This window comes from Augochlora pura, chromosome 10 (genome assembly GCF_028453695.1).
Source record: "Augochlora pura isolate Apur16 chromosome 10, APUR_v2.2.1, whole genome shotgun sequence".
NCBI lineage: Eukaryota > Metazoa > Arthropoda > Insecta > Hymenoptera > Halictidae > Augochlora > Augochlora pura.
Genome location: NC_135781.1, coordinates 6,716,821 through 6,744,492, shown reverse-complemented (window position 1 = coordinate 6,744,492; position 27,672 = coordinate 6,716,821). Strand labels below are relative to the sequence as shown.

The 27,672-nt window shown below is 39.4% G+C and overlaps 3 protein-coding genes across 10 annotated transcripts in view; 2 read left to right on the top strand and 1 right to left on the bottom strand.

The window, feature by feature from the left end:
- Gish (casein kinase I gish) overlaps positions 1-21,322 on the bottom strand; it is a 109,367-nt gene extending 88,045 nt beyond the window's left edge. For 7 of the 8 annotated variants that reach the window (XM_078192995.1, XM_078192994.1, XM_078192997.1 and 4 more), the window contains exon 1: positions 19,430-20,274. In XM_078192995.1, coding sequence (XP_078049121.1) covers positions 19,430-19,658 — 229 coding nt within the window. In that variant the 5' untranslated portion in view covers positions 19,659-20,274. Of the gene's footprint in view, positions 1-19,429; positions 20,275-20,354 lie in introns of those variants that run through there. The other variant, XM_078192993.1, reaches the window with a different exon arrangement.
- A 2,242-nt stretch (positions 21,323-23,564) lies between these two features.
- Rha (protein rha) lies at positions 23,565-27,641 on the top strand. Its single transcript, XM_078191832.1, has 11 exons — positions 23,565-23,587; positions 23,695-23,750; positions 24,015-24,162; positions 24,230-24,485; positions 25,344-25,651; positions 25,723-25,966; positions 26,041-26,161; positions 26,238-26,341; positions 26,412-26,693; positions 26,751-27,079; positions 27,141-27,641. The coding sequence occupies exons 2-11, from the start codon at positions 23,699-23,701 to the stop codon at positions 27,469-27,471; spliced, it is 2,175 nt and encodes a 724-aa protein (XP_078047958.1). The 5' UTR covers positions 23,565-23,587; positions 23,695-23,698; the 3' UTR covers positions 27,472-27,641.
- LOC144476517 (uncharacterized) lies at positions 24,556-25,296 on the top strand (the record flags this gene model as incomplete). The annotated part of the gene is made up of 1 exon (XM_078193586.1): positions 24,556-25,296. A coding segment is annotated over one exon (741 nt), but the record flags the coding sequence as incomplete, so codon positions are not given.
- Positions 27,642-27,672: the final 31 nt, after the last annotated feature.

Below are 27,672 nucleotides of genomic sequence, written 5' to 3'. Positions count from 1 at the left end.
AATTTTCCTATGACCCAAGCATCGAATTTCCTTTCAATGTTAGGAAAAAGAAAATAATGGTCTAGAGCCAGTTAGTGTATGCCTATGACCTACAAAAATCAATTACTATGCCTCAGTTACTGTACTCCCGCCCTAAATACTGTGTTTGAGTTATTATGCTCCCTCCATAAATACTGAGTCTCAACAACTGGGCGCGTTAAAAATTTAATTTATTTAACATAGTTTTATAAATTTCATATTCTACAAAATGTTATTTTTAACGAATAAATAACTAATTGAGTTTTGGACTAACGGTGTACCTTGTATATACAAGAAGTATAAAGTCATTTATGCCAGAAAATGAACAAAAGGAACGGCAATTGATTACCCCACAATAACTGGCTCCGCTACCCTACTGCCTCGAATTTGCTAATGAATTTATTTTGATGGCAGCGGGGCGACAGCATCGGCCCGTAAGATCGGTCGATGAATTTCGAGCACGTTCTCCTCCGATCAGTTTTTCCCGAACATGACCGTGGGAACACGACGGCAGCAACCCCCCCCCCCCTCCGGATCGACCCCCTCGGCGGCCACCGGAAGGTCGGTTTTACAGTAGGCCACTTCTGGGGCCCACGGTTTGGAATTTCGTACTTCCTGTCTCCTCCGAACTGCCAGCGCCCAAGGTTCCGAACGCGAGACGAGCACGTAGCGAAACATCGAGCCCGGAACGGACGATATTCCCAACCGGTTCTGGTTTCAGCCGTGTGCTGACTAATATTTTTTACACCATTCGCGCGATAAAGCGATCCACGGGTAGCTTCCAACCACGTCACATTCAGTAGAGATCCAGTAAAATAAAATAAGGCAAAAGACAGATCCGGCAAGTAAAGTAAAAAATAGTTTACTCGCCAAATTATATGTTGCAAGAGAGGATAAAAATATTTATAGGCTGCTTTACTATTTCAAAAATCAATTTAATCTTATATATAAACCAGGCATAGGTTTATTCTTGAATTAAAATATAACGTGATCTAACGTTGAAAATAGTTGTGTTTAAATAGAAACTGGATCGAGATTGTATTAGTACACATTTTATGGAACAGAAACTTTGAATCTTGAATGGGTCGAGTGCAGAATTTCAGATATAAATAGACTCGCAGTCTATTTTCTGAGATTTTTTTTGCTCGCAGGATGCACAGTTCAGAAAAGATCGAAAGAGAAAGAACGCAGTCTTTATTTTAACCTATGCGTTGTTTAGTGAATGACGCAACTTGCCGCAATAATTCTGTGTACAGTAAATTATCCTGAATCGTCCTTCAGCATGTAAACAAAGATGAACAATTTGAGAAACGGAGATACTATCATTCGAGTGTCGCGCCTCGTTTTTATAGTTGTTGACGATCGCACATTTTGTTTTCAATTTCGGAGAATTTACTGTAAATCGTATTACACGAAATTGTTCCGCCAGAAGTTGGAACACGTCTGCGCGAAATTCAACGAATCAGGCTGTCTCGTATTCTTTCGAAAGCCTGTTCGACGAAATTTTGCCCCAGTTTTCCCGTCGAACAGGTAACTGAAACGTAATTGAAAACGACGGGCACGCATAACGACATCAGCATAAACAACTACGAAACGAACGCGATAATAAAATGTAACACGCACGGTAGACTACCGTTCAAAGGAATATGATGGCCCGCAGACTTCACAGTTCAGAGAACACGGAAAATAAAAGACTTCACGGTCTATTGTCTCGTGACTGTTGTCTCGAGTAACATTTCTCATCGGGCATAGCCGCGTCAACGTTAACTGTACGAAAGTTCAAACAGCCGTGCTCCTTCCTGTCTACGCCGACGAAAACCACGAATTTACGGTTGATCAAAGAACCGATTAAACGCTTTTTAATATTCATAGGTAATTACGTGCATGGCGTCCGAGATATATCGCTGGTGATTATACTATATTCTCGGCAGGCTGGATTCCGCCGTATTTTACAATGAACGCGGCAACGTTTCCGGTTTCGATGCCATTATTATGTGCGAATCCTCCGAACCCCGTGCTGAATTATCATCCGTTCTAAAAAGAGCTGATAGAACGACGTTTCCAGTTGCGAATTTCCCGTTCGAGCCTCCGAAGGAAACACACTGATTCACGCGGGTCGTTTTACCATAAATATTGCATAGGCGTGGTTACGCGGCTGTGCAGCGACTCAAACGCAAATAGTATAATATCGAGCAGTCTCGAAACGATATTGTCCAACACACGCCGACAATTTGTTTCGCCTAGCCCCCTTGTTCCGAGGATGTCGATCGCGGTTCTATCGAACTCTTTAGTTTATTCCACATTGTTTCCTCCGCAAATATAGCAATTCTGCAGCGCGCGGCTATAGACAACTACAGGCAAACCTCGTGATACTCGTAATCGCGAATGCAACAGTGCGAATGCACTACTCTCGTCTGAGAATTTATTCAATCTTCCATAACTTAACGGTGCTATCTATATTGAGAAACAAACAAGTAATACTGCGGCACGTTTTAAACCCATTATTTCAAAGCTTTAAAAACTTTCTCGATTGCATATCCTTGTGTAATCTAAAAACTGCATCAATTGCAACAGAAACCAACGTTTTCCACATCAGACAATTTCTTATTTTGCATAAAAATCGTTATTCCAGTCGCAACTGGAGCCAAAAAAATCACACTTCATAGATCGCTATAGCATGCAGCGTTAACTATCACGGCTGTTAGCCCCCTGACCTGAAAATCGAGGATACCATTAGCTCGTTCCGAGTTGGACGTAGGTGTCGCGCCTCAACCCATCGGGAAAATCTCAGAAAAAGTGAGGCCAATAGCTCGCGACCCGTGGTTGTTAGTCGTCGAGGCCGCTATTATCGATTCCAGATCGTGAATCGACGTTCGGCTTGGCGATCCTGTGCCGCGATATTCGCGGTGTCAGCCGGCGTCAAGGATCCGCCTCTGAATAGGGTGACATCTAAATTGCATACGAGTCGACGCTTTCGTTTCCCCTCTTTGTGCGTGCTGCTCGATTTTTCAAGGGAGACTGTTGCTTTCACGGAGCGGGGACGGAGTTTCTTTAAAGTTGGATATTCTAGATTCTAGATACTCGTTAAAATGACGCTCACCCGGCATTGAGCCTTCCTCGGAAAATCGTTTTCAATGGATTTAGCATGGCGACCGGTGCCCGTGGAGGATCCTTTGAGGAAACCTTCGCCGGCGGTCGGTAATCGTTTGCTCGAAGAGACGGGGAATGGGAAACATTCCGAATTTCTTTGGCACCGTACACATTTGAGAGAAGAGTACTCCGTGGATGGTTCTCGCGGTACTTTGAGTAGATTATGTTGGATTAAGCACTGGTTCTATAGGATTAAGGGCTGATATCCTTGAAACCGGCACGTTCTGTTTCTATAATTTTTCAAGTTATCGAACTTGTATATATTTGTGATTCCATTGAAATGCCTCGACATTTCGGAGAAAACGGAGGGCTGCGAGTTAATGGAGTGGCAATGGTGGTTTCTTTGTACCGGTTCAAGCACATTAACCATCTCCGGTAATGCATCCAGCTGGAATTTCCTCTCTATTTTAAGGAAACCAGCAGACAAAGCTTCGGTCGCGTTAAAAAGTCGATTCCTGGAAGCGATACGCGACACACCCTCGTTGTAGCGTTACAGGACGGGCTCCAGGGAGTAACCCATAACCCGAGAATAGTGTGCAGTGTTTTATTGCCGGCTTGCGATGTTAATGTCGCTCACGGCGCGGCCCAGGTATAATAGCCCCGCGGAATCTGTTCCATTTCCTCGGTTATTTGCTTCGGGATTTATTCCTACTTCTGTTTGGTTCTGTCTCCCTGCCCCCTCCCTCTCTCTCTCTCTCTCTCTCTCTCTCTCTCGCTCTCCTCGAAACGATCCAAATTAACATACCTTTTAGCAGCGATAACTCTGCCTCCTGCGATGAATACATTCTCCCATGCTCGTTAAGCTCCTTACAATGGATGTGTCTTCCGTAGATAGATACGTCTATCTCTAGCGGAATATTTTACACGAAAGTTTACCGGAAAAAGCGTGAATACCGCAAAGCTAAGCATTAGCCTAATTATTTCGAAATTTTATTCGAACAAAATATTCGAACAGAGATAATACGTCTCGGAAAAGCGTGAATGTGTTTCAAAGAACATACAAGCTGCGCGTTTATCTCTGGTGTGATGTTTTACATGAAAATATACTGGGAAAAGTGTACAGAAAATTCGGCGGAATAATTTTCACGAGGAAGCTGTAATCTGTTTCGGGATACAGCATTTTACAATTCATAACCGTATCTTGGCGAACCCCGGGCATTGTTATATTCATTCATCCACTTCCAACGTGACATTACATTGTCCCAGCAACCTTCTTTACAATCTATTTTTCATCGGCCATAAGCAGAGGCCTAATGTAGCTGACGCACGGGCTGTTCCAGCGTTTAAAAGACGCAGATAATTTTACGTGGAAACACGAAATAACAATGGAAACAATCTCACGACGAGTTCTCGGTTCAATATACTCTTAATTAATTTTAAATAGCGTCGCATCAATAGGAATGTTAAAAAATAAACGAAATGTACTGTGACTTTCTATTTTATACAATTAAACCACCGAACTGTATTCTTTTCGTAATATTTCTAGTTTGAAGTTCACTATCTTTTCATGCTCACCTTATATAGCCAGAACGATCAATTCTTCGTTTATTATCTTTATTTTTCCATTTCCTTTACACGATATTTCTTTTTCCTCTTTCTTGCTATTGTCTATAGATCTTCTTAAAGTGTTTGTATCAAAGGGACTTAACGGTTTATATATATCAATGAATATTATTTTTAATGTTATTATCTTGATAGCACGATCGATCATAAAGAGAGATAATTCTACAGGAACGCACAAGTCTAAAATATGTATTAAAATGCTTTCCATTGAGAATCGACCACTCAACGCATTCTCTTATTTGGAACTTGGGACAATAGCCCTTCGTTTAACAATTTCCTCCTTATCTTGCCATATAACATCATCTATTTTTTCGATCGCAGCATCGAATCGGAAGCGTCGAGCGGCTCGAAAAAGTACGAAATATTTTACGGGGTGTCGAGTACTGTTGTTCGAGCGTCGTCCATTTTTACCGGGCGTCTATACATACGCCCTTCGCAAGGGAAAGGGTTCGCCTCGCATCGATTCCCTCTTTCAAGTCCGGGGAACGTGTTATCCACGCGAACGACCGCTTTAGGTCGCAGGTTGCTGCGACGCATCGGTAATAAGCCGGCTGTAAAGTTTCAGAGAGCTTCGCAGCTCCCCCCCTTCCCTCTCTTTCTTTTTCTCTCTTGCCGTCTCTCTTTTCGCCGAGCGGTCGGCGACAAGAACGTCGCACGCTTGAAAACTCGATCAGCTGACGCGCTGACGTCATCGCGGTGTAAAGCTGTTAAATCTGTGTGCAGCCCCGGCGACGCTTCCGAACAACGCTTTCGTATCGAACGTTGCTTTCCTCGCGTGCACTTCTCCGCGCCGGGTGTTATCGATTTTATTGCGGTAGATTGTGTCAGCAGATTTCTTATGTCTTTCGACGCCTCCGCTGTCTCCTGGCGCAGCGATTTAATTAATTTAGACGACGCAGCGAGAAAACACTCTTGCGGTTTCCCGATGATATCAGCCTTGAACACTGAATTCGCGGTGCGAATTAACAGATGAAATTCCGTGTTCTTGATCTGGTCTCTTGCGCGACGGGAAATATTATTGGAAGGTCACCGCGATGTTTGCGAAGGAGAATATTGCGGGCAAGTAGGGCATCGATTGGAGGAAAATTCAAAAGGGCTCTCTTCATTACTTCCCCTTAATGTGTCTCTGTATCTCATTTTCTCCGGCACGCACATTAACAAGGCCTCCCTGTATTTAATCATTACACTGGTAAAGAGAGACAAAAGATATTCAATGGTCGTTGAAAGTAATGGAAAATATTTGATCCGTCGTACGATAACGTTTATAAGTAGACCGAGGACATTTATGCAAAATAAAAATTGACTAACTTGATTGTAAAGAAACTTATGTCAGAGGAAAATGTCTTTTCTGTTTTAATCACTTTCATAAATTGTACATAATATAAAAAGAATTCTCAGATTCTAAATACAAAATTATTGGAATGATAAATTATTCGAATAAAATATTCGATTAAAAAAAATCAATTCGGATAATTATCCGAGGTAAATATCTATACGAAATAATCCGAGTAATGTCCAATACCAATTTAAACCAAATCGTCTCGCTGTTTTCCAGTGCAACAGTGGGGGGGACAAGTTGTGTTTCTATAGCAAGATTCTGCGGAGCCTAGGAAACGGAAAGGGAACGTCTGAGCGTGATCGAGAACCGCAAAGCGTTCCTCTGAGGCGGATCGGTTTGGAAAGCAATTTGCTTGGTCGATACGGCGATTCGAGGAACACGGGGAACGTGGAATGACCGCAACACGGCCCGGACCGGCAAATGCGTTTATGCGAAAGTGATAAACTGATAACACTGAGCACCCGCGACGAAGTTAATGGAACCACGTGGCGACCGGTCCGCCACGAGACGATCTCCTCGAGCGTATTGCTCTCCTGCGAACAGGCATCGTTGCCGATGCTCTCGCCTATGGCCAACGAATGATAGCGTATCTTTGCCGATTGTCGGACCGCAATCAAGGAAAAATCTACCGTGCGACGCGGCATTAAGATAAGACGGATGCAGTGACCGTCGCCATTGGCACGACTACATACACGTGGCACAATTGTTTTATTTGTAAGCAATGCCGATCTTCACTGCTGCGGATTGGATTACCGATTTTTTAAAGGCAGATTTCTGTCTAGAACTTCGAACGAATCGATTTCTCTTATAAGCTGAGAAATATTTTAAATGAGATAGAAATATTTTAAAGAAGAAGAATTTTTTATTTATTCTCATTTCAAGTAACAGTCGAATTAAAAAAGAAAAGTATTTCAGTCATCGTACAATAATTCAATCCCTCTAACATTGAAAAATTATTAGAGGCAAATATTCCAGTATAAAAATCCAAAGTTGCGTAGTGTGCGAAGGTGAGCTCACTTTTGCTCCTTAATGTAAACGCTTCGTGGATAGATAGAGTCATGGCTCAGTTAGCAACAGTTTTATTAGACCGCCGATAACGATACAAATTAAGTTAAAGTGGTTCAACACTCTTATTTTATTGCGCTTTATGGTCGCATGCGAGCAACGAGTGCATAATGTCCGCGATTGGATTATCGCATACCCTGCATTCTAGAAAAACATCTCGACCCTCCATCTGCACATTGCCTCTTTGAATCTATGCACAACAATCAAAGTTGTATAATTATGGTACTTAATAAGATTGCATCTATTATTCTTCATTAAATATTCATTCATTTTGCAAGAGAGTTATTTAAAGACAAAGTATACCCTGTACAGTGTACGCCATTCCAGCTTTCATTCAAAGCTCAATAAAATGAGTAAAAAAAATCGTAAACCAAAGTTCAAGGGGTCATTGCAAAGGGGACACTTCGATCTACAAATCAATGCTGAGATCGGTCACGAGAAAAATTTGTCCATGCAGTGACAGACGTTTCAACCTGTAACATTCTTAGGAAAGAGTCCAAAATCCGTGACTTCAGTTTCGCATCTATTACATTACGAGAATACATGTTGGAACAAAACTAACGACGCAGTGCAAATATAAAAGCTTGTAACTTTAAAATGTGCCCGGATTTATTATTTTGATGAGATTAAAGCAATTGATATATCGAGAATTCGTCGAAAATCAGGAATATCTGAAGACACCGTTCGTTGTGAGAACGTTTGCACGGCGAGTATTAATGCCACTTAGAAAGTTTAGGCTCTTGCAAAGTTCGGAGCTATTCGTATCCCGTCGGAATGCAAAATTGAGAGGGTATACAATAGCTAAGCAACCTCGTAGCGGAGTTTAAGTCACTTCGATCCCGCCTTCCGGCCGATCGTCAAACGGGCGCCAATTAATACACCTAGCGACGGGGTATAGCTCGCGGAAGTTTCGGTCGCGACGGATGTTCTCCAAACCGATTAAGTTCCCTATAGAGATAGGGATACGTTCGGCAGAGGTGGTCGCCTTTTTCGCCGGTAGTTCCGTATCCAAGGACGATTTTATCGCCGTTGACGTAACAACGGTGGCTCGTGACGCGAAGTGATTTAAAGTCGCGAACGCGTAACGAAGCGATCTTGAAAGTTGTTGACCAGATTGATAGTCCGAGTATCGTAGGAAATGCCTCTAATCTACCGGCAAGGTCTTTTCTTCGTTGGGACTTGTTAAAGCGGAGGAGATGTCTGTGACGTAAGCGGTACACGTAACTTCACCTTAATTAGCCTTACTCTCGTGCATTTATCTTCGCTTCCCGCTCCACCGGGCTACGGGATCACATTTTGCTGAATTCGCGTTGCGATCCTTTTCTCGTCGCATTCGACGCCAAATGTCCGCTCGGAATTACTTTGGTTACTTTGTACGGACGCGTATGCTAATCTCTCGCCGGGTTTAGGACAGAGGTCCCTATTTCGCCTGTACTTCACAATACATGGGCACACAAATTACAATTTCCTAGTCGATCTAATCGAATTACAAATAATAGAACAAATAACTGAATCGTTTGTTGACTCTTTTGAGCTACGTTCGACTGTGAGCGACGAGTATATTCGTTCGAGAAATATTTGTAAAACCTATTAGAAGAACCAGTGCAGTGAACATGTATTGTACCTCGAGTACTATTCAAAGTATGTACAAAATGTCAGTGGAAAATGGTCACCCGTTTTCTTGTAAAAAAAAAAAAGGGAAGTCCCAAAGAAGAAGGGAACGATGTAGCTCCAGACCGGAGTACCCTCTTAAAAGACACATCCTTGGGCAAATTAGTGGCCGGAGAGACGAATTCGCCGGCATTATTTGAGGAAATCCTGATGCGCCGATAACAAAGCGAGGAAGAACGGTTCCCGAGAAGAGACAAAGGCGGCAGGAAAGTAACGAACCCCGAGGAAGCATCATCGGCAGACACGGTCCACGTCCAATGGAATTAACGATCTCGTTCGACCAGATAAAGAACTCGGATTACATTCCCGACGATGCACCCGCAAAGAAACGTCGCATAATAGGCATACAAACCGCACAAAGCGCGCCGGCCCCGTTTCCTACCACGGGGCCAAAGAAATTTTCATTCTGCTCGCGAGCTTTAAGCGAATTTTCCCTCCTCGCGGAAGAACGTTGTACACATAGAACTTCAATTACTCTGCTCGCGAACGCGAAACAAAATAAAAAAATGTTGCCAGCCGTATGTCGGTCAACTCTAATCCTAATATCGGGTTATCCGGAAAGTTTTGCTGCCGCGCCGTGCCCATGTTTTTGCAGCGGAACAAACAAGAGTCGATGAATTTTCATTTCGAAGTTCAATGGAACGAGACGCTCTCTCGGGATCGTTTTATTTTTCCGCGCTCTCGGACACAAAAATATTTTCTACAGTTATTGGGGCGTCAGTATGTTTTAAGGGGTTAGTTACGAGTAAACGGTAGACCAATAAGGTAATCGGACGAAAAGAATAAAATAACTTATGCAATAATAATTAAAAATCTGGAATCAAAACATGATGAAAAAGGCTAAGTAGAATAGGGCGGTCGTTTCCCTTGCCCATGTTAAGATATCCGTAAAATGGCTATACTCTTATTGCAGGCTACGAACATGCGAGTAATATTACATAAGCACAACATGATTACTTTCAATTAGTTACTTTACAGAACCTGAAATTTATGATAAATGAATTACATAATTGCATGATGCTAGATAGGCGTTTAAAAAAACTCATATGGCACAACGTGTGCCATCGCAACCAGAATTTTTCTGGAAAAGTTTCAGAGAACGCGTTCGCGGCGAAGAGAAAGGACAGCGCGCGTGGACGTCACCCGCAGAAATTTCCGGTCACGCGATCGCAAAACGAACTTTTCCTCGGCGGGCAAGAAACTTTGTTCGGTATCGTGTCGACGAACCTAACCCCGCGAAGAATACCCGTTCAATACGCGTGAATGGGATAACGCGAAACGGAACGCTGCCCTCGAGCGACCATTCCGCAATTAGTATTAATGGAACACTGGCGGGCAAAACTGGTATCGCGTCTCCCACCGCGTTGCATTAAGATAATGAACGGCGTTGCCCGTTAATTGTTCTCGATTTGGAAGCGTCGACACAATACCCGAAATCTCGACAGAAAGAAATGCACGCCGACGCGGACGGATCCTGTCCCTGTTTTGCACCAACGAGAATCGAATCGAATCCCGATATTGATCACCAGAGAGGCGGAAACAGAGCCGCCATTGTCTGCTAAATTAGTGTGACTGGATTTCAAGGAGCTCGGTCGTTCGGATATTGTCGGCCAGCCAAAATAAAACACGAGCGTTCTCGATCAAATTTGCGGTCTTTTAGGGCTAAGAGGTGTCGGGAAGGTCGCTTAAAGGATTATAGGTAATTTACGTTAGGAGTGGCCAACTCCATTACACAGTACGATATCTTGCAATGAACGAATACTACAACGAACAGTTTTCGAAACTACCACCTGATCAAAGATTTAATGTAAAATATCTCGAACCCACCGTAGAATTTGAAATCAAATATGCAAAAATTTCTGCTCGGAGAGGATTAGAGACACTGGAGTACCATTAGCAGATTGCGAATTTTATGCGCTTCTGATACGAATTGTTACAATATACATAATTGTCCTTGGAGTATATAAGATCCACAAGACTAACCATTGCAGGATTTCGATCGGGAAGAATTAGTGAAATGAAGTTTCTAGCTTCACTTCGCGGATTTTAAGAGCCATCAAGTGTCGCAGCCGAATTACAGGTGAGTTACAAAAGCTAAATTTGAAGAAGAAGTTGGTTTTGCGAACTGTATTAAGATTTAAGCAAATTGGTGGAAGTTCTGGAGCAGATCGCACACATTCTGAAGTCTGGGGAATGATTTACGAGAGACGAAGATCCGAGGGGCCGGTCGCATTCATTAAAATATCAAATATTCAGTAAATACGCCTTCTGGCAGGAGTATCCGCTGCAGAAAATTGATATGTAAAATATGGACCAGCCCGACCAGACAAATTTTACTTACTTTGATGAGTTCCATGCGCCTAATAAAAATTCGGCTTTCCTTTTACGTTTGGCCAGGGCGCGGCGGCGGCGCCGCCAGAATTTCCGGCGAAAAGCGTAGCACACTTTACGCTATTTTAAATATTTTATACCTCTGCGACTCCGTGGGACTTTAAACTCGGCTGCTCGCACGTTTACGCTGACGGTCGAGAAGTATAAGATCAGGGCTCCAAGATATACGAGTCTCCGAGCGAATAACAAATCCTCCGCGGCCACGATAGCAGAAATTATTTTATTACGTCGCCATCTACACGTATAATGCTATTTCTAGGGATATAATTGAGTCCAAGTCTATTTCAGAAGTGGATTTAATTTCTATGTGCCTGCACTACTTAGAATTATAGAGCAATATAATTCTAATCCATCGTAATTGTATTATATAGTGTTCTATTATTATTTAATAAAATTCTAATTTGTGCCGATGGAAGCTGACATCTAATACTTTGGGAGAACAAATGAGTGAAACTTTGAACGATGAGCAACAGTAAAGGACAGAACGAAAACACTAAGAGGCGAACACAGTTTGTCCGGCACGTCATTTTTCGGTATGCGAAAAATGTGAACAAAACATTGCATACATATCTTTGATTTTTTTAATTCTCGATAAATATTTAGTAAAAGAAACCGTTTGTCTCTTGTTGTATTGACCTTTTACGATAGTGCCAATTAGGTGTAAACGATGAGGACTGTTCATGAATCCAAGTGTGTAAAAGACATTCAGAATCGATCACTGCTAACTATAAGCGCTACAAAAAATATAAAGCGAGGGAATATGGAATAAAAAATAAATGAACAATAATTTAAAAGTAAAGGAAAAAACGAATGGCAAACAGGAAGCAGGATCGCAAGTCACGATGAAAAGATCGACGACAATCCTCCTTGACGCTCGATCGCGACAGCCGCGGTCGCGTTGCAATCACGCGACACAACACTTTAATATTAAGAATGAGTCACTTGCTCGAAACGCAACCGAACTCTAAAGCGCGCACGGCAGTGCGATCTTATCAAAAGATAAATGTCGCTAAACTAACGACAATAACGTCAGCCGTGAATTAACATCGTCGAAGGAACTCAACCTGCGTCAAGCGTGGACTGCTAATTTTAATCTTTCATGGAAATATAGTAATTTGTTATTATTGTTATTATTATTACTATTACTTTCATTATTATTAGCAATATTTATTATACATATCAATAAATATTATTATCATTTTCTACACTAGCTCTTTTTGTTTAGGGTCTACCATTAGCTCAGTATACTAATCATTCTTGTGAAAATCATTGTACCAGTTAAGATCGACTTCTCTCAATAATTTTATGTTTTAGTTGAAACTATTGATCTTGGTTTCTAGGTTCTAAAGTTCCTCTAATTTATCTTTAACGATCGCCAAAAAGGGAACGAATCGAAATTCGCAGTCGACTATCGATTCCGCTAAAATAGCTCCTCGTTCCGAATTTAAAAAAATAATGAATAATATCCAGACCCATTTGACCGAGTTGGAAATCTTCGTCGACTGTCTCGAGACGATCCGACGAGACTAGACGATGATTGATGTAGCATAGCTCGGCTGACAGGTAATCGTCGCGTCGGTCTAAAACTGGATTTCAATCGGTGACACACCGAGAATGGTAATCATCGCTTTACTAACAGTCACTAAAAATTAATAACATAGATTAGCGTTCATGTGCGGAAAGAATGAGTCACGAGCGGAGACGCATCCGGACGACTCGTGCTTGATAAATTAAACTGTTTATCGAGCATGATTATGTACCTGGTTTCAATCGAACAGATACACACACACACATATAAGAACAATCGTAGTGTTTCTCGGCTATTCTACATACGAGAACATGATTGAATTACACAGTCACCCTTTTCATAATACAATACTTGGTTAACGCGACATCGATATTAGCTTATAATTTTGCGTAGCACTGGCAGACGCCTCAGAAAATCCAGAAAACCAGAGTCATTTGTTTGTTATTTTTAACAAAAAAGGTCAAAAGAGGCGTATGTACATGTGCGAAAATGTAATTCAAAATTGCAAATTTTAAATGTACGATATCGAACACTGTATCGGATATATGTTACGACAAATTCTAAAATAAAATGGAAGGAAATACGTTGCTCAAAAAGCACCAAGCAGTCACTATGTATCGCCCAAAGGGTGAATTAATACAACTTTCCAAAGAGAACTGTTCCCACGGAAAGTAGCAGGTAGCCAGATAGAAGACGCAGCTGATTACTCCCTAATTCCCAAATAAAAGATACCGCAGGTAGCTATGAAGCACCGCGTTTCATCCAGCGCCCCGTTTGATCAGCAGGTCGCCGAGCTTTCCAAGACAACAAACAAGGACCCGTCGATCCAGCCACACCTAACGATCATCTGGCAAGAAAGCGCGTTTACCTGGATTTTATTCGACGGTCTCAATTTGTCGGCCAGTTTGCAAGAAGCCAGCCAAGCGGAAGAACTAAACGAGGATTCACACGCGGCTGGATCGTACGGGGATGAATCACCCGGGTGAGGCTGAGAATTTTTCTCGCCGCTTGCCAAAATCTCGACTTCTGCCTTCCTACCCCGCCCCAACCCTCTCCCTCTTTACTCTCTTCGCATATACTATTTTTACCGACAAAACGCTAATAGGAAGTCCGACTCGCGGTGAAAACAATATCCGCCGACAATCAGCCCGCTGACGCGCGACCGTTTGCTTTAGGCATTCTTACCAACTCGCGACGCAGACTTTAACGATTTAACGCGATTGTACAAGCTTTTGTAACGCGGTATGCAGCTCCGCGGCGCACCCCGGTCTCCGCAGACGATCCGTGAAAGAGGAAAACTCGATGAATGGAATCGCGATCGTGAATGTTTCGTTGGAGGAATAATTGGACAGGAATTGCTCGGCTGAATGATTAACGGCGATAACTTGTTCGGAAACCGCTGTCGCGTGGTCGGCAATAGCAAGGATTAGCTGTTTCAGGGGAGAGTAGGTAAACAAAATGGAGGAATCATCCTCGGGATAAGGATAAGATCCTTTTATTACTTTATCTAACAGCGGTGTTTCGAACAGTTCTTTTTCGATCGAAGATCCAAAGCTACGAAGTTGTTTTCAATGTCGCGAAGAAACTACGAGAATCTCAACCATAATTCATCAAATTATTTAGATTCCTAGAATGGGACATGTTCTAATGAAATTATTATTTACAAGAAAATTCTCGAGAGTTTATAATACGCGAAATATATCGCGGTTAAATTCTCGGTTCCGAACTGCTGAGAAGCAGTTCGTGAAGACGCGAGATAAACAGAAATTTATTCCTCCTGCGAGGACCTCGGCGGCCTGCAAAGAGAGGAGGACATAATTACTCTATTTTAAAACACAGCCGGCACGCAACGCAATTATTTCGACCGGGTCCTACTGGTAAAATAAATTGAACACATGTACATTGTCCAGGGAGCGTTGGAAATCAAGATCTGAAATTACAGAACATGCTCGCTAAAAATTACAAAATGGAGGCATGGGGAATGAAGGGCTCGTTTCAGAGCTTATCGTTTCACTCTGTCCATTACCTTCGAGGAATTAATCGGTGCTAAAGAAAATTCCTTTTAGCGATATTTACGGTAATATCTCGCGCCAAGAGGGAAACGAGATAATACTGAAGAAGCTGCGTACGCAAATTACGAGAAATCGTTCCCCATTGCTGCTCGAAAATTGTATAAATTATTTTATAGCAAACGCTTCATCAACATTCTCGCAAACGAGTGCGAATGAAGAAAAGTCGAAGATTCGGCGAAAGAAAATTAAATCCTTCGCCATTTCGTAATAAACCCGTGGAAATTGCTATAACGCGCCGCCCGACCAATTAACTCGTCCCGATTAAACCGCCTCGATCGTCGCGAAACATCGATTGCGGGTTCAAGAAAGAGTAAACCAAGCTTGTTAATCAGACATATCAAGCGGTCTGTTTGAGGAACGCGCAGACGTGTGTAACAAGACGGTAACGCGTTGCTAATAATCGCCCGGCAAACATAAACACTTCTATATTCGGCTTCCTCTTAGCATAGATAAAAGATATAAACTTATCACGTGGAATTACGTCACGCGTTAGACGTGAACTTTAACGATAACACGATGAATGCGAGACACCGGGGGATCGGACAACGTCACTGGACTGCAGTGGCGGTATTTTCAATGCGATCATTGTAAACATTATCATCGCACGATATTAATTATACGCAGACATCTGGTCGTGATCCTTTATACTACAAATTTAGCGAATTCAATCGTCAAAATAACGGTTTGCAGAGTCTCTGTTTCATAAATACATTAATAAAAATTAGAGCCACGACTATCGGAATTTCTGGTATTTCATCCGTGTACGATACTTTTCCACCATACTTTCCTCCCAATCTGATCGATTTAATTCAAAAGAAAGAATGAACTCGCCTATTATATGAACAATATTTTTATTCATCCGACTAGTTAACTTTTTCTAGTTTGCGCTCTAAATGTAGAAAACTGATCAAATGTAGATACCAATGAAACGATCATTGTTGATACAGAGTAATATCAAATCTTTTTTGAACCTCGTTAATTCCGTAAATCAACCAACTTGTCTTCTATTATGTTTTATCAGGTCGAAATTCTGAATGATGATAACGTAATTGCTAATCTTTTCAGTGTCTTGTGCGATTCTGCATGCAGTAATCTGAATTGCTATCATTGAAAATAAACTTAACACCTGCATTGCTGATATTGACAACAGTTTTAGTGGTGTTGTTAAGAAGCTTAACACATTGGATGTCAATAAAAGGCAGAATATGGACGATAATCCTCCAGTATTCTTTCAAACATGTTGCTTTATCTGATCACATCCTACTCGGCTTATTTTTAACCAATCATTGAGAAGCAAGTATTTTCCGTCATGTTGGAAAGTTACATCAGTTATACCCGTTTTCAAATCAGGTGACAGACCTAACATTGGTAACAATAGACTAATATACTCTTCTATTCAATACGATCTTCACATTAATATTTCTACAACTAAAGGTGCTTCTTCTATCCCGTTTAATAAATATTATTATTATTGTATAAATAATTAAATAATTGTTCTATTACATTATATCATTCTGATTAATTCGGATAATCGAGGTTCTACAGTGCCGAGGCGGCAAAGATGCCTTTGCGAACAGTGGATGTATCTATTTACTTAATTTGAAATGCAAATTAGACGCTCCTAAAGCCCCGTTGTTCTAGCGTTACAATGTAACGAAAGATTTTCCGATTCCGCACCGAGGCAACAAATTAGGTCACTTGCGAGCCGGCTGCAATCAATTTCGAAGCTACAAAAATCTGCACTACTTCTGTGACCCGATACTAAACGATTAATAAATTAGCTCCAGTAAATTCCAGCATTTTAATCACTGTAACTACGATCGCGCTACTGCGACTAGTATATTCATCTTCGCAATCACTTTACTATATCATAGATCAACGAATTTGCATCCAAGAATCGTAAACACATAAATCATTTCACAGTAAGAACATTCAAGGAATAAATTGAATGGTCCGACCAAAATGCGGCTGTGATGTAAAGTCGCATGATAAACGCTCGAAGGAAACGCGTGAAAACTATAGTAAAACGGTTACGATAACGATCGCCGGTCTTTTCGCGATCGATCGGCTAAAATCAGCCAAACACTGCGATTCGCGCGAATTCGGTTCGGATGAATTTTACGAACCTCGATATTTCTCTGATTAACAAACGAACATGATCGTTTTTAAGCATTCTTCGCCGGCAGTGAACAAATTGGAATAGTCCGGACTCCAATTAGCACATTCTACAACCAGTATACGTTTCCTTAATCATTCAGGTCGCCCTTTAACGAACGTACCGTAATTAAAGCATTCGAGAGTAAGTCATCGTGATCGTGACTACTCGCATAAAGGTCGGGGTGGTGTGTAGTGATGAATAGGGTAATTAATGTATACAACGAGCGTGCAACACCACGCTCCAAACTTTGCTGCTAACATAAATATTTTGACGTGCCCCGATCAGTGTTCTCCTTCGCTCTTTTTTTCTTATTCCTCGTTTATTTTTGAAAGTACGAGCGTGCTAGTTAATTCTTAATTGACAAGCCGAACCGCGTGAAATACTCTTAATACTACTTTTACCAATGTAACGTTTAATAATGATGATATTGAATCAATTTCAACGTATTATTAAGAGAGTTAAAAAGTGAATTACGGAAAAGTGATTAATAGACTGCGCATTTTATTCATATGTAACTAAAATGTATAGGTAGTATTTAAAAGAGTAGAAAAAATTAAATAATTGATGGATTCCGATACACCATTTTCAACGCGTTACAGTTATTAAAAAGATAGAAAAATCCATAAATGAACCCTGTTTCTTGCAACAGATGCTGAATATTTGAATTAATTTTAGAAGATTTCTTTGTATTCATTTAATGATGATAGTGTTAATGATTGAATTGTTTCATAGGAATAAAAGTATCTTTCTAAAGTAATAAAAATGTACAAAATACATTTTCAGTTTGATTTAGGGCTGAAAATTAGGGAAAAGTAATTACTGGAAAGCGTGTAAGGTATGCTTCAAACATTCCTACTGGGTGTGGCTCGGAACACCTGTTCGTCGCATTCAACAACTCCCACAAATTTTTTCATTCGTACCGTCTCCTTTTTTTAGAAATTGTGTTTGCACTATACACATATATACAAAATAAATTGACCGCAAAAAGACAACGAACACGCATCGGGACAACACAGAATGTGTCATCGAGAACCAATTAAGATAAAACTTCTTATAGTAGACGATCGAGAATAAAATTTGCCACTAAAAGAGAACCAAGAAAGCGAAAAAAATAATGTGCACACAAATGATCGAGTCACTTCTGTCAGCATTCCAATACGACATTCGATTTATTTATCTACGATTGCATTATTCGTTTACGGAAACCGTGTGTTCGATGTACGACGTTTTAATTTGTAAACATTGTGGCGAACTTGATTACGCAACGCTCGCCCATCGTCGGTTAGTGCAACGCGAAAGTTATTATCAACCCCCAAAACAACAGAAAATATTGATTGTATTTTGTTCCTTTTTCTGCTACCTTCAACTTTCTAATTGGAACTGTAATGGAAATACACAGTTCCAAATGATCATTTATTAGAGATATTAATGAACACTTAATTTCCATCTCTACATGAATTCTGAATTTCCTTCAGAATATTATTTCACGAACTAAGTTTTAAATAAAAGTAACGAATTGTACGAAAAACGTAATTACAAAATTAATGGATTAAATATGGTCGCTACCCTATCACGTGACTCCATTTTGTTTTATGTGTCACCGATCCTCGGACCGCCCGCAGTGACGCGCAAGGCAGGGTCATCCATGACCCATAAAAGTGTATTCTATTACATAGACAATAAATAACTTCTTATGTTTACTAACCGTATAATTTGTGAGTCAAACTCTGCTAGTGCTTCATTGCACTACTGTGATTACATCTGTCACGTATCGCGCGTTTGACTGCAAACTCCTCGTTGTTAATAACAATCGAAACAGAGCAGTAGCAGGTTAGGAAAAATTATAGAAATAATTTGAAAGGCGGAGCTGGGAGCTGTGCAACGCAGGATGAAATCGATTATTTGTTTGTAGATAAACATACCTGAAGGGACGGGACAAATGTGGCAGAGCATCGGCTGGCCGCGGTTTAAACGATGCAATTTCGCGCGATAGTGCAGTGAACGCTGTACACTCCAAAACAAAAAGATAGCACAACCTTTATTTCTTTGTATTCTGGACACGGTTTACCAACAAGGCGCCATTCACAACACTCGTTCCAACTAAATTCTCCGATAAATTCACTAATTTCTTTAAAGCTCGAACTCCTACTTAACTCTGCTTCCATTTTGACTATATTTCATCCGTAATCGATATTTCATAGACAATCGATATCGATATTTTTAATTTTAAATATATCTGACAGTTGGTAGTCTACGAATAAGTACATGAAAAAAATCTAGTTACACTGTTCAGTAAAGGGTGCGCCAGCTTTTTGTGTCGAAGTGTAATATCCGAAATAGTCTAAAATAAACGTTGCTGTTTTCCTCGCATCTCGATACATTCTCGATAGAATGAATAGTCCCGTTCGATATTAGTCTCGAGAAATGAAACGAAATCTATCGGGCTGAATGAAAGAAAAACGATCGGTACTCACCGAGCCGAAGTTCCCCAAAGTTGCCGGATCCGATTTTCTTGCCGACACGGAAGTTCGGGCCAACCATCAACACATTGGAGGACGACGTGACACTATGCCTCGACGAGTGCACGTTGGACCTGGTCGCGTTCCCGCTGCCGCGCGAGATCCTCTTCGCGGCTTCCTGGTCGCGTTCAGGGCTAAGCGTGAACTCTTTCTCGCGTGTCTCTCTACCGTCTCTTTTCTGCATTTTTGCTGGACAATGGTCTCCTCCTCCGTTGTGGCGAAATTATCCGTGGCGACAATCCGTGTCCGCGCGAACTGTCGAGAGAGGTGGCGAGAAAGCACACACGGATCGTATAAACGGCGAACCAACGGGGACAGATAGAGAAACGTAAGGGTTAAAAAAGAAAAAAATCAAAAAAAAATAAAGGTTCTCCCCCCGAGAGAGACACGCGTTGAATAACAAACCCCCCCTCCCCCGCTTCACGGTCGATTTTTAATGGTCGCGACGTTGCACGGTATCGTATCGGGGATCGATCCCCATTCTTGACATATTTTCTTGACATATAATACTCCAGCGGCTTCCTGGGGGAAGAATCTATATACACACACGCACACACAGAGAGACGCGTCTTACGGGGATTGAAACGCACACACGGCACGACACGACGTTGACGACGACGATGATAACGTCGACAACGGCACAGAGAGGAACAGGAGAGACACAACCGTGTACGCGGAGAGTCGCAGGTGTCACGGTGCGTCGGTCGATGTCTTCAGGGGATCAATCCCCATGCTATCCTAACCTCGAAAACTGATTTTCCGAAAACTGTTTACACTTGTAAATATATATATATATATATATATGTGTGTGTGTATATATATATATATTTGATGAAGGAAACGGAGTAAAATGAGGAACACGCGTGAACCACACACATACACAGGCTCTATCCCTTCTTCCGCCGCGTTTCTTCTTCACGTTCCGTCTTTTCCTCCTCCTCCCGTTCGTTTACTCTTGTTTCTAAGTGGCTAGTGGTTATCACAGACTGGAGCAGCAGCGAGTGTTCGTCGTGTCGAGGACCCTGGACGATTCCATGCCAATTTCGATCTGGCTCTGTTCTCACCCGGCCGGCCGGGAGGAATAGTCAATGAGAAATATCGTGTTTCAGTCAATACGGCGTGCATTGCCGTGGCCTGTTCCCTTGCGGTCGAACACACACGAAAACGGTCACCTCCATTAGCAAAACGGGGGGCCCCTACCGCGTGTGATCGCGATGCAACTGCTTGAATCTTCTCGTGGCCCGAGACAGATAGACAGACAGACACCACTAGGCCTCGCCACCACTGCGAACGGAGGACTCTTGATTCTGCGGTTAAGATTCGGGGAGCGCCGCCGAAGCGGCTCTGGAACTGTTTCCCGGTGACACGCACACAGCCACCATGCACCAAAGCGAGCTTCCTCTGTTCTCCTTCTTGTTTAAGGAAACCGTTCGCAGCCGTATGTCACCACCAGTACGCTCGATCGGCTATTGTATGCCTACACACGAGAGCCCGGATTAACCGAGCACAGTCCCTCACGGTCCCTCTCTGTCTATCTCTCTTTCTCTTTCCCTCTCTTCTCTTTTTCTCACTCTCTCTTACTCTTTCTCGCTGTCTCTCCTCGTCCCCCTATGGCTCTCTCTATCACTTCCAGAATTTCTCCAACAAAACCTCGATTGAACGGACACGTACCCACTTCTCCCAGCTGTACCGTTCTATCAGGCGATCGCACACACGCTATTCGAAAGAGCCGTCGAACGCGGACAAACGATCGCGGACAAGCTTACGCTCCTGTCTCTCGCGCTCGACTCGACATGGGTGAGATTTGTTACGAGGCCGACAGTGCTGCCAACTGAGCCAAGGAATTAGGCCGCGTTCCCAACGATTTCTCATAGACTGAGCTAAGGACGACACTGCGGTGGTTTCGGCAAACCAATTTTCAGCGTGCATACGCACATAAATGGATGTCACGTGAACATTGTCACAAAGCTTTATACTCGAGTACGCATGCGTAAGCAAGTCTATCTCATGAATATAGCTTTAGAATTGTACATGCATTCAAATTTCGCAAGAAGAATTTGTTATATTAAAAATTCATTTAATCACATATCGTTCATTTAATCACATATCGTTCATTTAAGTTCCATAACCCAAGGTTCAAGTCTAGGATAAAGGAGTTTAATTGTTTGAATGACAGCTGATACCATGAAACATTGATTCGCGTATAAAAATATATTAACATTCTTTTCCGATGTTTAATAATACTTTTTCGCCCTTAAAATTTCTAATTCCAGTCTGACTTATAACCCTACTTGTGCTAAATTGAATCGAGAATTGTTTAGTAATACAGTAATACCTCAGATTCTGCACGATTTTTCTGCTTCTCTTAACTTTTGCAAAACTTCCCACCATTTTACTGTGCACACAATCCATAGTGAATGCTGTCTCAACCAATCGCAACAAAGCAATTTTTATTTCCATTTTCACTAATGGAGCGTATTGCGGCCGAAGGATCTTGGAAAACTTGAGATATTACTACTGAGCAAATTACTGACGTATTATTTACAAAACTTGAGATATGTCGTAATTGTTAAAGAAATATTTAACTAAATCCATAACGAAAGAAGCAACTATAATTATATTGATAGCAATATCATAGTGATTCAAAAGTTAAAACTCTTCTTAAAAGTTCGATACAATTTATAGGCCAATTACAAATGTACAATCACAAACGAAATATAAGAGTAGATCAATTACACAATGTATTTTTCTTTTATATGTCCGCGAAGTTCGAGCATCCCACGACCGATTCTATGTCGCGCACATAATTACCGATATTTTCACAAATTTAATTCAATATTTTGTTCACATCATTTCTATTACGCCACGTCCTACATCTTTTAAATAATAATCGATACTTAATCAATCTCTTAGACGATTACATTGATATCGACATCAAATGATAATGGAATAGAATAGAAATAATATACAGGGTGTACCAAAATTATACATACTCCGGGAAATGAGAGGTTCCTGAGGCCATTTCAAGTAACCTTTTCCTTTGCTGAAATGCAATCCGCGGCTTTGTTAACGAGTTATTAATGAAAAAACAGTGGCGAATGAGAGGTATGTATACATACATATACGTACCGTATAAGATAGGAGCATTTATGACTGAAAGCATGTCTATTTATCAGTAAATTGAAATATAAATATAATTGAGTCATTCCCCGTTTTTAATTAAATAATGAATCAAGTTCATATCAGGCGGTTCCTAAAATGAAGTTTACAAAATGTTCAATTCTCATTAAGAATACAAAATTTTCGGAAAATGTAGTCATCGGTAATGATGAGTGCAAATGCTGCTCTCTCGCGGTAAGTTTTAGAAATCCACATCTCGTTTACAACTAATTTTCTTGTAAATTATCCTAGTACTTTTTCTTGAAAAGTACTCTAATGGCTAATATATAACACGTTAGAAACTATTTTTAAATAATATTCACTTGAAATTCTGTATGTTCATTCAACATTGTTTTCTAATGTATTACATTTAAAATATTACCGCGCTTTCCAATGTTTTAAGCTTCTCGCACATACTCTCACCTTCCTTTTTCATCCAATAACGCAGGGAAAGGAATAAAAATATAAATTTAAAGAAACAGCAACGCTGTATACACGTAAGAGTCAAGGCTATCCGATAATGAGAAATGAAAGTCAAACTTCGACAGAAATTTCGCTAATGACATATTCTGCGTTCCCCGTTTTTAACAACCACAAATAACAGCACGTCTCCCATTTTTAAATAACAAAACGCGTGTTATACTTCAACGATGTAAGTTAATTATAATCTTGTTCAGATAAAGAAGTGATAACGCTTTCAGAAGATGTAAATGATTGTCATCAAGCCCTTATCTCTGGCTAATTACATATCTATTTATCAGCATCTACTCAATGACAATAAATATGGCGTTGATTTTGAATTTTCAAATCAAATGGAACACACGAACTTCAAACATGGAATTAATTTTTTTAATCTGGTATTTTTGATGGGATTTTCTATTCGCAGAAGTTCTAAATACATATGTATTTAATTGAATTGAAATATTATGTATTAAAATAGAATGTTGTGTCGTGGTACGTCCGTGTTTCCATGGAAACCGATTTGAATTTTACCGATTTCTTGGATGTACCTTACACATTTCCAAATATTATTTTTATTATTTTTGTGTATGATATTACAGTGCCATGGAAGAGTTAACGTGTTCTGATGTACGAATCGTATTGAACATAAAAGAAGGTAAATCATATCATAGTGTATTAACCTTTTGCAACGATTGTCTTATTCTGTTGTAATTTCAAACAAATACGAATTACTTGTAAGAATGTATAGAGTGAATAAAACTTGAAATTATATGAGTATATTTTTTAATATTCATGTAATATTATAGAAGTCCCTATATTTTCCGTGTCTGTTATGTTAATACAAAGCTTCATTATTACAAGTTTTAAATATATTTGTACATAAAAACTAAAAGCACTGAAATTTTATTCACATTCATAGGTAGAGGTTTTGAGCAAATTTTATTACCAACATCGGTGACTGCAACTTTAGATGGACATTTGTTAGAAACTGAAGCTATTGACCCGAGTCCTAATCCTCAATATGATCATGATTTGGTTTGGGAAGTAGAAAAAAGTAGATTGCGAAAGTATGTACTATGAGGAAGTAAAATATGTTTGGGATAGTTGCTAAGAAATTGTTTATTAATTCTATAGAATGAGATCAGGACAAGTCCCATTAAAATTAGAATGTTTTGCTGTTAAAAGTAATGACAGCAAAGAAAAGTTGGGATACATCCTGCTAAGTCTACGATCTGCACAAGTATTTCCTAAAAATGAAGATATTAATGTGAAAACTAGTTGGCACAAACTACTAGGATTGAAAAGTAATCTGAAAATGGATAAACCAGAGTTATTTCTTGGTTTAAGTATTCATGATCAAGACTCTGCATTATTAAACTCTCATGTAGAGGTAACTACTCCATTATTTATACCATAATTGTAATATTTTATGCATTCAGCACATTTTGATAATATGATTATTTTTTATTCTGAAGAATTCAAAACAATGTGAACAAGTAACAATTCAAGATAATAAAGTAACTCCAATTTTATTGGATGATGAGCGTCTTATACAGTTGGGTCCCTTAGATACTTGTCATGAACTATTTTTAATCAATGTCACAGTCATATCTGCAACTAATATAGATTTATTATTACCAACCAAATATTATTCAGACTTAAAAAATAATTTAGATTTTTGGTGCAAAATATTAGAGAATGATATATGTTTCAATCAGTCTAAGAAAGAATATGGAGAATTATGGGCTCTCAATGAAAAAATTGTGATAAGGATAAGGACCTCATTAAAAGTTTTGAGATCATACTTACAAGTAAAACCACTTTTAATTATCTATTTGAAATATAAAAATAACATAATAGCAGAATCAGAAGTTAATATGCAAACATCAGTTTCTAATGACAATATTGAGAAGTTCCTTAAAACTTCTGAAAACAATAGTGCCTTTTTAAATGATCGTTATCATTTGCACAGAAGAGATCAAAGTGATAATGTTGAAGTAGAATGTAATAATTCATATCTTGATGTACAATTAAAATTGCAATATATAGGAGGTAAAACGGAGGTAATAATGAATTCTCCAAGTACAATATTCAGTGATAAAGCCTCTGTTAATCATGTTAAAGAACAAATAAAAGATTTACAGCAAATAGTAAGTTTTTCTGTAATAAATTGCACAGCAACTTTTTGGAAATTAAGGTAGTAGACATAATATTCTGAGTCAAAGACACTTATATCAATGATTTTCAGAACCACAGTGAAATAGACTGCCATAGAAATCCTGCTGGTGATTTTGGAAAATGTACCACTGGACTTCAAATTTTCAATTTTCCAAATAGAGGCAATATGCTTAATAATCACACTTCAAGCTATCAACACATAAGAAATCAACCAATTAAACCTGTATATTCTCAATCACTTGACATACTACCATGTCACTGTAGCCTTGATGGTTGCTCCAAAAGTGTAGAAGCATATCATTGTTATTGTTTAAATATCTTATTGATAGCAATTAAAGCAATGTCTTCAAAACTAACTGTACCAAATATTGAAATTCGGTATGTATTTTGCAGTAAAGATAAACAATCAGTTTTTTTATTTAATTTAATAAAACATATTAATAATGAAGGTTTCACCATCCAAAGACTGAGGTCACATCTACTTTTCATCCAAATGTTCCACTTGTATTAGGAGAAAAAATAAAGTTGCAAGATACAAGATGCAAATTGCATTTTATATCAGCAACTGATGAAATTAAACATTTACTGCTGACGTTTCCTCCGAAAATCAGTATATATAAAACAGACGAGACTTCTAAAACTTGTATGTTTCAATGTGCAATTGATGTAAAACAACTGTTTCATCAAAATAAGGTAATGCATGAGATTAGGATAATATATTATAAATGCATTCAGATAAAGACTGAAATTATGCATACATTTTACAGTTTGAGTGCCAATGTGAAATACCATTGTATGACACTGAACAGACTATTGTTGGCAACTTGTATGTTACCATGACATTGGAGGATCATGGTCCATATTATAAGCTTAAAAAGAAAACACCTAGTAAGTTAAAATACAATTGAATTAGAACATAGCATAAATCTGAATTATTTCTTATTCTTCAATCTATTTAATTCAGATGAAAACTTAGGACCGCCGATTTTAGATGATAGTTTAGCATACAAAATAGTTGACGAGTTGGAAACGTGGAAAGAACGACAAAAAGAAATATTTAAAGTTGAGGTAAAATATAGTCTCAGTGTAAGTACATTTGCAAAGAGTATATATTATAAGAGAAGTGTTTGTAATTTAGTTGAAAAGGAAAGAGGATCGTCATTTAAATTTATTAAGTCAAGAATGGCAAAAGCATAGAGAAAGTTTAGAAGGGAAACTTGCATGTAGTGTTGAACAATGTAAAATGTTAGCAAATAGTTTGAACAACGCTACAGAAGACTTAAGATCGCGGAGACTAAAGAGTCTTGAAAAGGAAGCAAGATTAATTAAAGCAAACGAGGAACTGCAGTGGTCATACGAAACGAAATTGCGAGAACTTAGAGAATCATACCATTCGATGCAAGAAGAACATATGGCAAAGGTCAGTTATTCAAGGGAACTTAGTTAGTAAAAATTGTACGGTTTGATTAAATCTTAGGTCACTGCACTTGAAAAGAAGAAAACTATCTTAGAAACGCAAGTTGATCAATTGAGTACAGATAATGGAAAGTTGCAGTCACTCCTTGCAAAGCAGGCAGAAGAATTAGAAACTTATCAGAAAGGATCTCTAACTCAGGATCAAACAGCAACTTTGTTGCAAGAATTAAAGGGGCTTGAAGAGAAGTTACAAACAACGCAAGAAAGTAAATTATTCTTTAAAGAAAAATATGCAGCAGCAGTTCGTGAAATACATAGAATGAAAAAAGAATATCAACAAGCCATAAAAGTTCAAATAAAAAATAGTAAAGAAGAATTGGAAAACATAAAGTACGTATTACCAGGTATAGAAGATAGCTACAAAATTATACTTATTATCTTTTTTAAACAGTTTAGAAGACATATTGCACACGGATTCTACTGCTTTGACTGATGATCAAACTATATTGAATGAAATTCAAAAGGAAATTGATGTGATTAAAAAGAAATCATCCTTCTTGGAAAACGATGCATATTGCCAAGTCTACACACCTACCATTGTAGGTCCAAAAATAAACCAAAATGAAAGTAAACATATTTTAAAAAAGTCAGAAGAAAATCAGGAACGATTGCAAGCCCTAATCGAAGAACGTAACTTTCTTTTAAAAACTAACAGTTATACACACGAGGATGCAGTTATTGTGAAATTAAATAATGAGATAAGATCCTTAATGATGAAGTGATATCAATTACATGTATTAACAATAGAAAATAGCAGATGTGCAAATTACAGTTTTATATATTTTTTATAAAAATGATTTACGAGGCAGTGAAATAGCATATTAAAAAATATTTTATAATGTATACACATCCTGTATATTTATTAAACTAAATATATTGACTATCTTTATGGTATGGTTTACATGTTAAGAAGTTCTGTTTAC